Source organism: Elaeis guineensis, chromosome 4 (genome assembly GCF_000442705.2).
Source record: "Elaeis guineensis isolate ETL-2024a chromosome 4, EG11, whole genome shotgun sequence".
NCBI lineage: Eukaryota > Viridiplantae > Streptophyta > Magnoliopsida > Arecales > Arecaceae > Elaeis > Elaeis guineensis.
Window position 1 is genome coordinate 6,538,829 of NC_025996.2, and position 14,453 is coordinate 6,553,281.

At 34.2% G+C, this 14,453-nt stretch overlaps 1 protein-coding gene across 1 annotated transcript; it reads left to right on the top strand.

Moving 5' to 3' along the window:
• The first annotated feature begins 6,384 nt into the window (after positions 1–6,384).
• Positions 6,385–14,005, top strand: LOC140850926 (AP-2 complex subunit sigma-like). Its single transcript, XM_073255416.1, has 6 exons — positions 6,385–6,596; positions 6,679–6,777; positions 6,939–6,989; positions 9,892–10,065; positions 11,964–12,023; positions 13,798–14,005. The coding sequence occupies exons 1-6, from the start codon at positions 6,594–6,596 to the stop codon at positions 13,837–13,839; spliced, it is 429 nt and encodes a 142-aa protein (XP_073111517.1). The 5' UTR covers positions 6,385–6,593; the 3' UTR covers positions 13,840–14,005.
• Positions 14,006–14,453: the final 448 nt, after the last annotated feature.

Sequence of the window (14,453 nt, forward strand, 5' to 3'; positions counted from 1 at the left end):
TATTCAATAAAAGTCTGTAGAAGTAACATAGAAATTTCATGCAACAAAGTTGCATAGATGAAGTATAACTTACTTATTCTTTCTTATTTTGATAAAACTTTCTATTCTCCCCCCCATATAGGTAGACTTAAACAGGACAAGGTAACCACAACTATCAGCTTGCAAAATGTTATGAAGAGGACAAGGCAAGGGAATTGAACCAGGAAACCGTATTAACCGTATGCTCAGCTACATATCTGGCAAACCTATTTGCTGTTTTGTTGCCTTTTTTTTGAACATAAGTGGCCTAATATAACTCCAATTTGGATCTTAATCTCTAGATATCAATGAATTATGGGTGGGCATCCAACTCTACATTGGACTTTTCCTCATCCAAGGGATAATCGTAGAACGGTCTCCTTCTAAACAAACTTCCATGGCTCCAAACTTTGTTCCAATAACTAGTGATCCTGACCAAGCTATATGTAATTCTGCTATAGGCACTGCAGTACCATATAAATGAGTAGCTCCAATGGCTAGGACTCTAAATGGATGGTTTCGATTGATAAAACTGGTCCCTCCATCCTTAACTGATTCATCAAAACAAACATCCACAGCTTCAGGGTGCGGGCGTAGACTAGAAAAAGCGAGAAGCTCCATGATTGTGCTTTCTTTTTGGGGGTCTTTCCACATTTTTCTTGGTTGGTATGTTAGCTCTGAGACATTACAACTCTCTACTGTCCATTTTTGAGCTATTTGAAGAATCTAAATTGTTGTGGAAGAGAATGGCCTTTCCACATTTTTCTTGGTTGCTATGTTAGCTCCGAGACATTGCAACTCTTCACTGTCCATTTTTGAGCTCTTTGGAGAATCTAAATTGTTGTGGAAGAGAATGGTTAAAGATTTTTCAGTTTCTAGCCTTGCCAAAAGTGTATGATATGAAGGAAATGACAGTGGCATGATATGAATGGACTGTTCTTCTGATTCCATTGCTTAGAATATGGAGCACTTTTGTATTGTAATGGAACCTGATCAAAGACATTAGCAAGTGCCCACCTTTCTTGAGCTACAGGACATCGGATACAGGGGCGGCTCAACATATTTGGAGGCCTAAAGCTAAATATTAAAATATAATTTTTTTAATTAAAATTTATATAATTTTTTTATTAAAATTTTATTTTTTTATTTTTTTGAGATGCAAAATTTTTAATTAAATTTTTATAATCAAATTCTTCTAACATTTCTTTTTCAATTGATAATATAGTCAACCCATTTAATCTTTCTTGAGACATTGTTGACCTTAAGTAAGATTTTATTAATTTTAATTTTGAAAAACTTCTTTCTACTGAAGCAACACTTACTGAAATTATTAACATTATTCTAAAAGTAATATATATATTTGAAAAAAATCGAGTCATCTTATATGATTGAGTATGTCCATTTGACTATTATCTTCCACTTGTATAATTTTTTTTTAAATTTTCAGCTCTGAAAATAAATCTAAACCATCAATATTAGAATAGTTATTATATTTTAAGGAACATTCAAGATTAAAATAATATTCTTTTAAACTATCATTGTCTAATGACTTCAATTTTTTATCACTAAATAGAAAATCAAAAATATTTTCATATATCTTAAATTGTTCAAATCTATTTTGAAGTGAAAAAATTATTTAATCTATTATATATAAAAAATAATCAATTTTAAATGATTCTTCAAGATATTTTATTATTTAATTATCAACATCCTGATCAAATTATTTCTTTCTACGAATGATACGCTTATCATGAAATTTAGGTTCTATTTTCATTTCAGATGTAAATTCTTTAAAAAAAATCATAGCGGATGTAAATCCATCTTCTCTATATTTTTCAAAAAAAGAAAGAAGACCTTTTAATTGTTCTATAGCAACATCAATATGCATATCTTTTGATTGTAAACTTTTGCTAACTGAGTTAACAGCAAATAATATATCATACCAAATAGTCATGTCCAATAAAAATTTAAAATTTTCAAGCTCATATGTTGTTAAGCAATTATCTTCACTTTTAATTTTAGGATCTTCACTAACTTCTGCTAATTCCAATAAAGTATCTCTTATTTGTGGAGCTTGGAATCTTATTGCTTTAACACTTTCAATACGATTTTTTCAATGTGTTTGTGATAATAATTTAAGAGTTAAATCGAAAATATTATCTTGTAAAATTTTCTATCATTTAGTAGAAGAAAATAGTGAATATATATGTTGTACCACTCCAAAAAATGATATAACTTTAGTACAAGAACTAGCCATGTCACAAAGTACTAAATATAGACCATGACAACCACATGGTGTATAAAAGAATCTAAGATTTATATCTAAAAGTCTTTTTTGCACTCCTTGCTGTTTGCCCTTTATATTAGATCCATTATCATATCCCTGTCTTCTTAAATAATTAATATCAAGTCTAATATATTTTATTTCATCTATAATGACATTAAAAAGATCTTTTCTGATTGTATCATCTACTTTTAAGAATTCAAAAAAATATTTCATAATTTTGATTGGACTTGATAAAATATTTACACATCATAAGATAAAAGATATTTGCTCTTGATAACTTGCATCCGGAGTACAATCAAGTATTATTGAAAAATATTTTGCTTCTATAATTTTTTTAATAATTTTATTTTTAATTTCACTTACTAACAAATTTATCAATTCATTTTGTATATTATGTCCAAGGTAATGAGTATAAATTTTATTATCTTTAATACGTCGAATATATTCTTGCATCATTGGATCGAATTCTGCAATCATTTCAATTAGACTTAAAAAATTTTCATTATTTTCTTGATATACCTTTTCATTTTTTCTACGAAAAGCCAAATTATTTTTTACCAAGAGTTTTTACTACAATAAAAATTCTTAATAATACTTTTTTTCAATATTCTTCATCTTTATTTATTTATTTTTGAATATTTTTATCAATTATTTTATTTTTCAATAACTTTATTTCTAAATCAATCCATGAACTCATATTAATAATATGCTCATTACTCATCTCATGACTCTTAAGCTTAGCCCTAAGATTTCTCCAATCTCTACTGCCAACATTAGCTAGTTTACTTATACTAGAAGCAGAATTAAATAATTTACAATAAAAATAAAATACTCTGTCTATGTTTTTTGAATAAATTAGCAATCTTCTTTCATGCTTCTCTCCATTTGCCAATTTTTGAATATAGTATGTAGTAGAAAAATATCTTAAGAATTTATTTTTAGAAAAATCTATATCATCAATTTTAATTGGACCTTTTTCTACTAATAAATCTCTCAAATTTGTATCAATATTTATCCATTGACTTAAATCATAAATATTTTCAGAAATGCAATCATTTAAATTAATCGATTGGTTCTCTTCACTATAACTTTGAGGATCATTTTGAATCTCTTCGTTGACTTCTTCTCGTTCTAATATTGTATTATCATCTAATTCTAAAAGATTATTAACTTGTTCATTTAAGAAATATTTATCAATATTTTTTAATTTATTATTTTTATTATTTATAAAAAATTTATTAAGAGCTCTTTTTTGAGATTGTATTAAATTTTTAATTCTTCTTCTTTTTTGAAGCTTTGAATAATCAGATTCATATTTTTGAATTGACATATTTAAATTTTTATTATGAATCATCAAAAAAATTTAACTATTATAATTATTTTATATTTTTTAAATAGCTAATACAAGATCAACAATCAAAATTTCTAATTCAATGAGTCAAGTATTAAATAAAATAAAGATAATATATAATAATATAATATAAATTTTAAATTAAATAAAAAATATGTAAAGATTAAAATAATAGTATCCGATTGTTGAATGCTGATTGTAAATGAGATGATTAATAATCAACTAATTTATAGTATTCGATTGTTGAATGCTGTTGCACGAGAGTGCAAACTGCAGAAAATATGAGTTAGAGTTATTATCAAGAAGAAGAGTAAAGAGAATAATAAAAGAAGAATTAAGAAATAGATATATAAATTTAAAAAAATTATTTTTTCTTGTAAAAAAAATTGTATTAATATAAAGAAAAAATGAATAATCTTGTTGAACTTACAAACACGGAATAATCCAAACTACAAAATATCAAAGTATCAAATACTTCCCAACCCCAACTAGTTTTGAGAATTTACAAATCTTCCGAAGGAGTACAAAAGTAGATAACAAAAAAAAATTCAAAAACTGAATAAAATTCTATATTGCTATGGAGCTGTATATGCTGTGTAAAATATGGAGCATCCACAATATTTCTGTCAAAATATAACAGTATAAAAAAATAAGTAAACAACCTATTTTTATAAAGGATAAAAGAAAATGACCATTGGTGGACTAACTCGGTAATTGGCCACTGTTAATGAAGCAGGCGCTTGCCACCTGCTCTTTTTTTTTTTCCTCCGACGCTGTCGCGAACAGTAACCCCTTACACTCTGCCACATGTCCTTGGGAAACTTTAAAAAAAAAAAGTCGACAGACCTTTCGTCTTCCACTGTTCCTTGCCACTGGTGACCCGTGACCGACCGATCAGTCATCGGTGACCGCTCGGGGCCTCTGATGAGCGGCGTCATTCATCTTCTTGCGGGCCGAGTGGGGGGAGACCTGGGGGTAGGGGCCTTCCGAAAAACGAAAAAAAAAATCATCTTCCAAGGATCAGGGGCCTTCGATCCTCCATCCTTGGAAGAGTTTGACGCACGGCATCGGCAACCCGGTGCCGTTCATCTTCTCGCGGGCCGAGTGGGGGGGGGGACTTGGGGGCAGGGGCCTTCCGAAAAATGAAAAAAAAAAATCATCTTTCAGGGGCTTTCGGTACTTGAAAGAGTTTGATGCGCGGCACTGGCGACTCGGCGCCGTTCATTTTCTCGTGGGCCGAGCGGAGGGGGGGCCTGGGGCTTTTCGAAAAACAAAAAAAATGACCATTCCGTCTGCCGTCGCACCGCTCGTGGAGACCTCCAATCCTTTCGTGACCCATCTTCCTCACCACTAGTGATCGGCCGACCGCGTGCGCTCAATCGTTCTTCCTTGCCGTGGCACCGTTCATCTTCTTGCGGGCCGAGCGAGGCGTTGGGACCATCTGGGGGCTGGAGGCAATCGGACGGGGGCCTTCTAGGACGGAGGCGTCCTGCCGTTCCGTCTTCTCGGAGGCTGAGCAGGAGGCCAGAGGGCTAAGCCGCAGAGGTTAGACCTTGCCGAGGTGGAGCCATGGAGGCGGGGAGGAGGAGGTAGCGGAGGGCCTCCTAGGGGCGGGGGCCTAAGACAAGGGCTTCGGTGGCCTTGCCCTTCAGCCGCCCCTGATCGGATAAGAACATGCTCCACAGTCTCCTCAATATCCTTACACAGGCTACACACAGGATTTATATTTAGTTGCTTCTCATTTATAACTAAATTGCATGGGAACCATCTCCTGACTATCTCCCACTAGAAAAGAAAACACTAGGAGTGACTTTCAAATTCTATGGCGATGAACCTGGATGATTGTTAGTAGGAGATGAAGCAGGAGTCTTGTAAAGATTTTTTAAAGAGTTTTTGGTAAGATTGCACTTGATTTCTTGCCAGATTAATGAATTGGACAGTCTATATAAGTAATGGCTGTCTCAATCCAATACCCTTAGCCCGAATCATGTAGGAGGAAGAAAAAGCCGAAAACCTTACCTTCTAGCTAATGAGGGGTATTGTTAGCCTTCGGCTTGGTAGAGATCATATCGTATGATTGTGACTCATGCAGGTCAACAAGTCTAATTTCTACAAAATATTGGTGCAAAAGCTCTAACTTAGGATTTTTATACCACTGGCCATAAAATTTACATGATTAATATTTTTTTTACCTAAGTTTTTTTTTTTCAAAAAAAAAAACCTTTATTGCAGTAAAAAAAAAAATCCACCACTATATGTTCATGGATAGTCATCTTAAAAAAAAAAAAAGAGTGAGACAACATTGCCAAATTTAATGTAAAAATTGAATATAGAGCTATGTACCATACAGCAGTAGATAAAAGCAGAACCAAGAACTAGATATTTTTTTGCACAAATAAGACCTTCGGAAATATTTTGTGATAACATAAAAGTGTAGTACATATAGCATCCAATTCAATTTTTTATGGGCAAAAAACTAAGCATCGTGAAAGTTATTTTTACTATATTAGAGAAAAGGAAATGACATCTTAACTTCATATTTCAAAAATAAAGATCAAATTACGTTGCTGATCTCAGATCCAAGATTGAAAAAACCTATTACAGATGCTAATAGGCAAGCTTTAGAATATACTCCTGCCATGGCACTTGCTTTGGATGGCTCACAGCTGCCATTGCCAACCTAAACCTGTTCCGTAAGAGCCGCACGGCGACTTACCGAGCGCAAAACACCAGTTGATCCAATAAGCTTCGACACGTAATGTTACAGGTGGGAGAAGCCAGAGGAAGCGAGTCCAAGGTCCAACAACAAGAGGGCTCGGCATATCAAACGAAGACTCTCGACTCCGAGATCGGAACCAGGAAAAGCCCTCGTCCGGCCTCCATCTCCCCTCTCCCGTCTCCCCGGAAATCTCCTCTCTCTATTCTCTCTCGAACGATATGGTTTCTCCCGATCTCTCCTCTGCTTCTTGTTCTTGTTTCGATTTGATATGTAATGTACGTTCTATTCGAATTGGAATGGCAGATTCGCTTCATATTGCTGCAGAATCGGCAGGGCAAGACGCGCCTGGCCAAGTACTACGTCCCCCTCGAGGATTCCGAGAAGCACAAGGTAGAATACGAGGTAATTCTCGCTCTCCTCTCCTCTATCCATTTCTTGATTGAGATTTTTTTTTTCTTGTTCTTTCTTGATCCTTTTAAGATTTTCTTGATTAAATATTGTATCTTTCTTCTCCTGAGATTGTTTTGTAGATTAAAAATGGTATTTTTCTTCTAATTTTGCAGGTCCACCGATTGGTGGTCAACAGGGATCCGAAGTTCACCAATTTCGTTGAGGTACGAAAACAAATTCCAAAACCTAGTCGTTATTTTTATGGTGCAAAGAGGAAAAAGAAATCAGATGCCAATGTCAATTTAAAAAGCAGAATTTTTTTAGCCTAATAGAAAAGATTCACAAGAAAAGGGAGGGGATGAGGGTGATTCCGGCCCATTGGGATAACGAGAACATTTTCTTCAGAGAGCTATAGCGCTGATAGATGGTTTGGAGACAATGATTTGGACTTTCTGTGGAGCATACTTTCTTTGAGGTGATTCGAAATAGAATGATATGCTAGTTCAATATGCAAAACGGAAGGTATAAACAGAGAATGAGAAAGAAAGTGTAAAAGGGACCAGGAAATCAAGATCCTGTTCCCTCTTCTAGTTCGAAGTTTCAAGGAACAATTTTTGGTTTACTGAATAGCTCAGGTTGTATTATTGGGTGTGGTATTCATTTGTCCCTTTGCAGATGTAGTAAGATGGGTACCATTTGATTTTCATTACCTTGACATATTTAGTTTAAAATTGCCATCAAGATCACTATCATTGTATGTCGAAAAGATTGTTTGTTAGACTTTTCCATCATTTGCTTGTTACACTACTTGGTTGTTTCCAGTTGGCTGAGTTGCCTTGAACCAAACAATTGTTGGCCTAAGACGATCCAAACCCAACAAACACATCTCCAATTTGAGTCAATCCTATCTTTTATAGTTTTGTCCATGTACTGTAATATCAGCTCATACCCATTTGCGTCTGCTGATTTTTATTGCCAATATCTCCCCATGCTGGTTTGTAGGAACGTATTTACTGTAAACTGACTTATCAACTGGTGGTACCAACTTGTCAACCTAGTACAGATGAATACAGTATGAATGGGGGTATAAGACAACACAGGCTAGTTCAAGGTGATTCAAGGCTTTGGACTTTGGAGTCCTTGAGGCTTTTCCATCCAATTTAAGTCTTAATGCATATTTGTGGGATGTGGCTATTGACAGTTAAAGCACTATGTTGGTCTAATACACATTCTAACGTCACAAGGTGGAGAGAAGGAGAGAGGAGAAGACAAAGATGAGCAAATGAGGAAAGAAATAGGAGAAAATTCATTTAGGTGCTGTTTGGTTTGTAAGTTTTACTAAAACAGGTATACAAAAGGCTCAAAATGGATGAGTTTTACCAAAAAAATGTTGCTTGATTGTTTTCCATAAAATCTGTTTTACCAAATCTGTGAAGTCATAAAACATGAAAAATGAGTTTTATGAAAAACAGGTCTCCTCCTGTTTTTTCATAGAACCTGTTTTGTAGATAATCATGCTTTATAACTATTATCTGTTTCAGAAAATTGCATAGGCAACCAAACAGCCCCTTGTGTCCCCTTTTTTACTAGTTAAAAATAAGAGGACTCTTGTATGTAGAAAATTTGCTACCCATAGTTTCTATAATACTTTTTCTGGATTGAAAAAAAAATGAAACTTAATCAGCTCTTAAGGAATCATTTAGTGGAACCGAAAGAACCTGTTGATCTTCTGGTGGATCCATGAACCTTGTTGAGCACCTTTCTGCCATCTATCAGGAAATGTCACACTCCACTGCCCTCAAGCTTTAAAATCAATGGCTTACTGCATTCAACATTCACCCATTGCTGTTGTTGCACATAAAAAATCGCATATTAGAGCACAAATGTCTGTTCCAGAGATAATGTGATATTCATTTGCTGCCCAAAGGTTTGAGAATAAGCATTCAAGGGATTTCCAATGGTGAAATCAGCATAATTTACAGTCCAATAAAAATCACATATTAGAGCACACATGTTTGGTCCAGAGATAATGTAATATTCTTTTGCTGCCCAAAGATTTGACAATAAGCATACGAGGGATTCCGATAGTGAAATCATCATATTTTGCAGTCCAATAAAAATTGCATATTAGAGCACACATCTGTTCCAGATATTATGTAATTTTTATTTGCTGCCCAAAGGTTTGAGAATAAGCATATGAGGAATTTATAATGGTGAAATCAGCATATTTTGTAGTCCGATATTATGAAATTCAACACCTTACTCATGTTAGATATGTCTAAGATATTTAACAGTTGCTTTTCCTTGGCCTCATCTGTTTCGTATTGTTTGTTTGCTATAACATTTTACATTTAATGAAGAGGGTTCATCTACATTCTTCATTCTAGGTGATTGGGTGGGGTGGGTCGGGTTTTTTTTTTTTTTTTTTTTTTTTTTGCGGGGGAAAGGTGGGGGGGGGGGGGAGGTTATGGAAGAGAAAGATGGTGTTGCGATTGTGGGGTAGGTGGCATACTTCTGGTTTGGATAGATGATCATCAGAATTAGAGTTTAGTTGACTGTACAACCATCAGATTTTGGGAAGTTTAAAACTTGGGATGACAATATGTAATTTTTTTTAATTGTTTCTGCATCCTTAAACCTTTCGTGTGCATGGACATCAATGTACATAGGTTGTCTCAGTGCTACTTCTGTGCCTCTTCTAATATATGTTATTTTTGTTCCACTTTCATAGTTATGCTAGTGTATGCCCTGTTCGAGCGATCTTCCATAGTGCTTAACATGTTGACAAATGCATAATTGCTGGCCTTATTGCTTTAATTTTCCCTAGTGTAGAAGACGCAGGTTCATTCTAGTAATATAGAAGGAGCATATCTCCACTTCATTTACCCAACATAAATATTTTTATATATGTGTTCATCTATCTTTTAACTTCAAAATCAAGAAAATCATTTACTATTTCTTTTTAGCCTTATGTTGTTGATTGACTAGTTTTGCTGTTCTGAGTTATTTTTTCAATTAGAAAGTCTTTATCATATTTTGTATTTCAGATGTTGTCTTGATTTACTGTTTTATTGCTTTGCATTATCACTCTTTTGTGTTTGAATTTGGTACATTTTTTTCTTACAGTTCCGCACGCACAAAATTATCTACAGAAGATATGCAGGACTCTTCTTTTCAATGTGTGTTGATATCACTGACAATGAGTTAGCATACTTGGAATGCATCCATCTATTTGTGGAGATACTGGATCATTTTTTCAGCAATGTGTGTGAACTAGATTTGGTATTTAATTATCACAAGGTCCGTCACCCCTTCACAGCCTTTTATTTTAGCTTTTTTAAATGCTTTACATGGTTGACTATGGTCACTCAATTAACTGGTTTTAGAATAGTCACTCTATTAACAGTAATCTTCAGCTTATTTACAGTTTGATTGTATTAATCTCATCATTTCCTCATCGTATAGCTTTTCCTTCAGACTCATTTTCCTTACTAATCCATATAGATGTTAAGCTGGAAGCTTTGACCTTTTTAAGCTGAACTGTCACATGAGATGATGAGAACATTATCATTCTTTATGGCTGGTGGAATTTTGTTTTTTATTTGTTGATTTATTCTTTATTTGGTGGGTGAACAAGATTTGTTGCTTATTTTCTTGGCTAATATCATTTTAGATCTGACCTTGTAATTACAGTATCCTTTTATCTTGCAACATTCTTTTTAAAAAAACAAGCATATAAGTACGCATGATGCATGTTTAATAAAAACAATAATTAGATTACATAAGACAATAACAAATAAGAATCATCATTTTGATTAAAGGAATGCCAAACAAAGATAGTAAATAATATTAAACAAATAAGAAATAAAATAGAAAATGAAAACTAAAACAGAAGATAGAGATTGGATGTGGATGAGGTTGTTAGAGAGAAGATAGGAATAGTTGAGAAATAAGTTTGTTAGACAGAGATGTTTTATATGATAGCAAGAAGAGAAATTTGGAGTGTTAGAAAAATCCCATCGGATGTGGGATTTAGAAGCTGAAGAGAATATTGAGATTAAGGGCCTGCTTGGATGTTCAAGCCCAGAATCCCATGGATTTAGAAGCTAAAGAGAGTATTGAGATTAAGGGCCTACTTGGATGTTCAGGCCCAAAATCCTATGGGATTCATGGGTTTGGACTTGTGCAACTAGAAAAAAGGAAACTTGGGCTAGGCTTATATTCCTAATACCTAGAGGCCTTTGGAATGGCTTGGGCTGAGTCCCATAGAGAGAAAATAATAACCTGCTGAGGTTATCTTTTTCTTCCTATGAGATTCGGGCCAAGCCATATAAAAGATAGTTTTGAATGGTTGTAGATATAGGCTTAGCCCGTCTCTAATTCAATATTTTTCGATAGTTGTACTAGCCCAACCCAAGAATCCTGTGGGATTTTGGGCCCAACCATCCCAGTAAGCCCTAATTATTTGGACATTTTTTTCCACAAACAACCCATGCTAATAATTATATATAATAAATTTTCTTTTGCAAGTCAAATAATATTCCATAGGTGGGCATATTTGACAGACCAAAGGGCCTGCAATGCTTTTTTTGATATAGTATAGATTTACTGGGTTAGTGATCTAGTTATGCATTATCAGTTAAATATTTTTATATGGATTAATCCACTATATGAGTCTTCTGTAGCTTGCATTGAATGGCTTTATTAAATTAAAGGCCACAAAGTCTTTAGGAAATTATGTTTCTTCAACATGATCTGAATTACTACACCAGTTTTGTGTAATTAAGAAACAAAAGCATATCGATCCATCTTTTGCAACTCCTTACGACTCTCTGGGGCTGTGAAGATGTCAGAGTTAGGTTGGAGTCAACGGGACACATTATTGCACTTAAATCAGATGCTAGGCCAAAAAATTGGGAACGAAGGATATTCCTTCTTATAAGAGGAACATAGTCTAACCTCTTTGTCCATTGTTTGTGGAATACTGAACTTGTGCTCATGCATGTGCATATGCTGCCTGTTACATACACATAATAAGATTCTTGAGGTGCAATAGCTATACATTATGAGAGGCTAATCAAGGTTTAAGTTTTGGCAAAATAGAATCTTTTATGATATAAATTCATTAATGTTTTGCAGACTTAATTATCTGAATAACCATATAATTTTCACTCACCATATTTTTTTACTCTGTGAAGGTATATCTCATATTGGATGAGTTCATTCTTGCTGGTGAGCTTCAAGAAACAAGCAAAAAGGTGACCTCATTAACCTCTTGGTTATACATGTGATCTTTTTAGAAAAAATCTGTACTAGAAAGTGCACTTGAATCCATTAGAACTATACTTTTGGACTACTATCTATCAATCAATCAAAACATGCCTCCTGGGAATGCTTATTTTTATAATTAACTTACCATTTTTGGCTCATTATCATGCCATCATCTGTTAGTCTTCTTTTATCACTGTTTTTGTTTTCTCTGTTAAAGTTAGCTACACCTGTCCTAGTAACTATCAGCATGAGATACTTTGAGATGTAGAAAGCTTGTTGATTTTTCCAGTTTAACATTTGTATAGATATAAGTAGACAGTGTCAAAGAAAATTTGGGCCTAACAGGTTGACAGCTAGTTTAACACAACTTGATGAAAATAAGGCTTCTTTGAAGATTTGTTTTAAATATTAACAAGCCCATCCATCTTTATTGGTTCGAGTAACCATGTCTTAGTTATCTATTCATTTTTTTTAACTTTATTTTTAGTCTTTTTAAAATTTTTGATTTGATTTCCTTTTTTACTTATTTTGCCTTTAGGTTATATACGTATGCTGATTTCTTATACTATGTAGATATCTGTACCTGGTCTTGGCTGGGGACATTATTATGTAGTTGTGTTGGCTGCTTACCTACCAGTCAGGGCTGTCGCATGGTATTCTTTTGGTTCGCCCAGTATACTATTATATTTGCAACTTAATAATCGTGAGAAAGTGATCCTAATAAAATTTAAACTGAAATAAATGATTAGGATAAATTTTGAAAACTTGTAGAAAAGTTTTGAAAACTAATTTGGTTTTAACCTTAGCTAGCAGGGGGCAAGTCTGGCATCATCTAAGTCAGCAATTCCTGTAGGTTCATTGTGTGTTTTTTAACTAATCATATGAAGCATTTTTCTCTGAATGTTTCCTTTTAAATTTGAGTAGTAAAAGAATAGCATATATGTTTTCTTAACAATCTATCAGATAGTCGCTGAAAAAACATCACTCACATATATGTATTTTAAATAGTCAGCTCTTCTTGTCCTTTCTTACATTTCACTCCTGTGCCTACACTTCCCTCCTATTTCCATTAAGATACCAAAATGGAAGAATTTGGCGTGTCAATATGGAAGTTATCCCAGCATCTAAAGAATATTTTTAAACTCATAAGGCACCAAGATGAGTCTTTCAGAACTCAAGTGAGGCACCAGACGAGTGTGTGAGAATTGAAACAGCACAAATCAACCGAACCCATTGCGTTGACCACTAGTGTTGACCCATATGGGGCTATGTTGACCAGTATCATTCGTTTAGCCAATATTGAGTGCTACAGACTAGTGTTTTCCCTGAACTAGCCAATTATAAGTTAATGGGGGAAACACCATTAGTAACCAGAAATGGCTGATATTGAACCCCTTAAAAAAAATGATAATGATGATGTAAATTTTTCGGTTTATTAGATCATCAATCAACTCAAAAATAGTCAAGTTTTCCGTATGTTGTCCATAGTAGGAATATTATGGTGCTCCAGATGCACCAAAACGATCAAATTCTTGCTTTTTCCATCTTATGATCGCACGTAAACTAGCAGTTGCAACATTTTGACTAAAGAAGCGGCTAGTCCTAGTATTTTTTTCCCTTGTATCCTGCTGTTATTTGTTTTATATGATTTGGTTACCTGGGCAATATGAAAAGAAAAAAAATTAAGTATTTTTTCTAAGTACTTGAGCTGCTTGGAGTGAAGCCCAAGATTAACTTCGACATTTTGTTGCAAATTTGCAGGCAATTATTGAGAGGATGGGGGAGTTGGAAAAGCAAGAATGAAAACTGGATAAAGAGAAGACTGGGAATCCATACTGGAATTGTTATTGGTATACACTGTACCAGTCCAATTTTGGAGCTGGTTACATCATCATTGCACCTAAGAGGATTGGGAGGAAAACAAAACAAACAAAAAAAAAAAAAAAAAGGAAAAGAAAAAGAAAAAGATGTGTAATTTGTTCAACGGTTGTTGACTAGCATGCTCTGTCTCAGTTGCAGGCCTGCACGCATGCTCCATCACGCATGTGTTATTTGTCATGTTTTTTTGCAACCTCTGTATGTCATCGTTCTTTTCATGTACCGTATCTTGAGATGCGCATGAATTTGGATCAGGCTTTATGGATGTTAAATTTGCTGATCAGATCTATATTCAGTTCATACATCAACGGGATTGTGAAAAGAATATTACGGAACTTAAGAAGGGTGACCCATAATTACCTAGTTCATGAGTTCACTTCGTTTGGGTGCGTGTTCATAATGGGCATCTCTCTTCTTTCTTCCTAGTTCAGTCCAAAATCCAAGTAAATTTTCACCTGTTTATTACAACGTTGAGCCAGGTCTCAGCAATTGTATACAGATTGAAATGGAAACTGCAGTGTCCAAGATAAGCTCCTGGA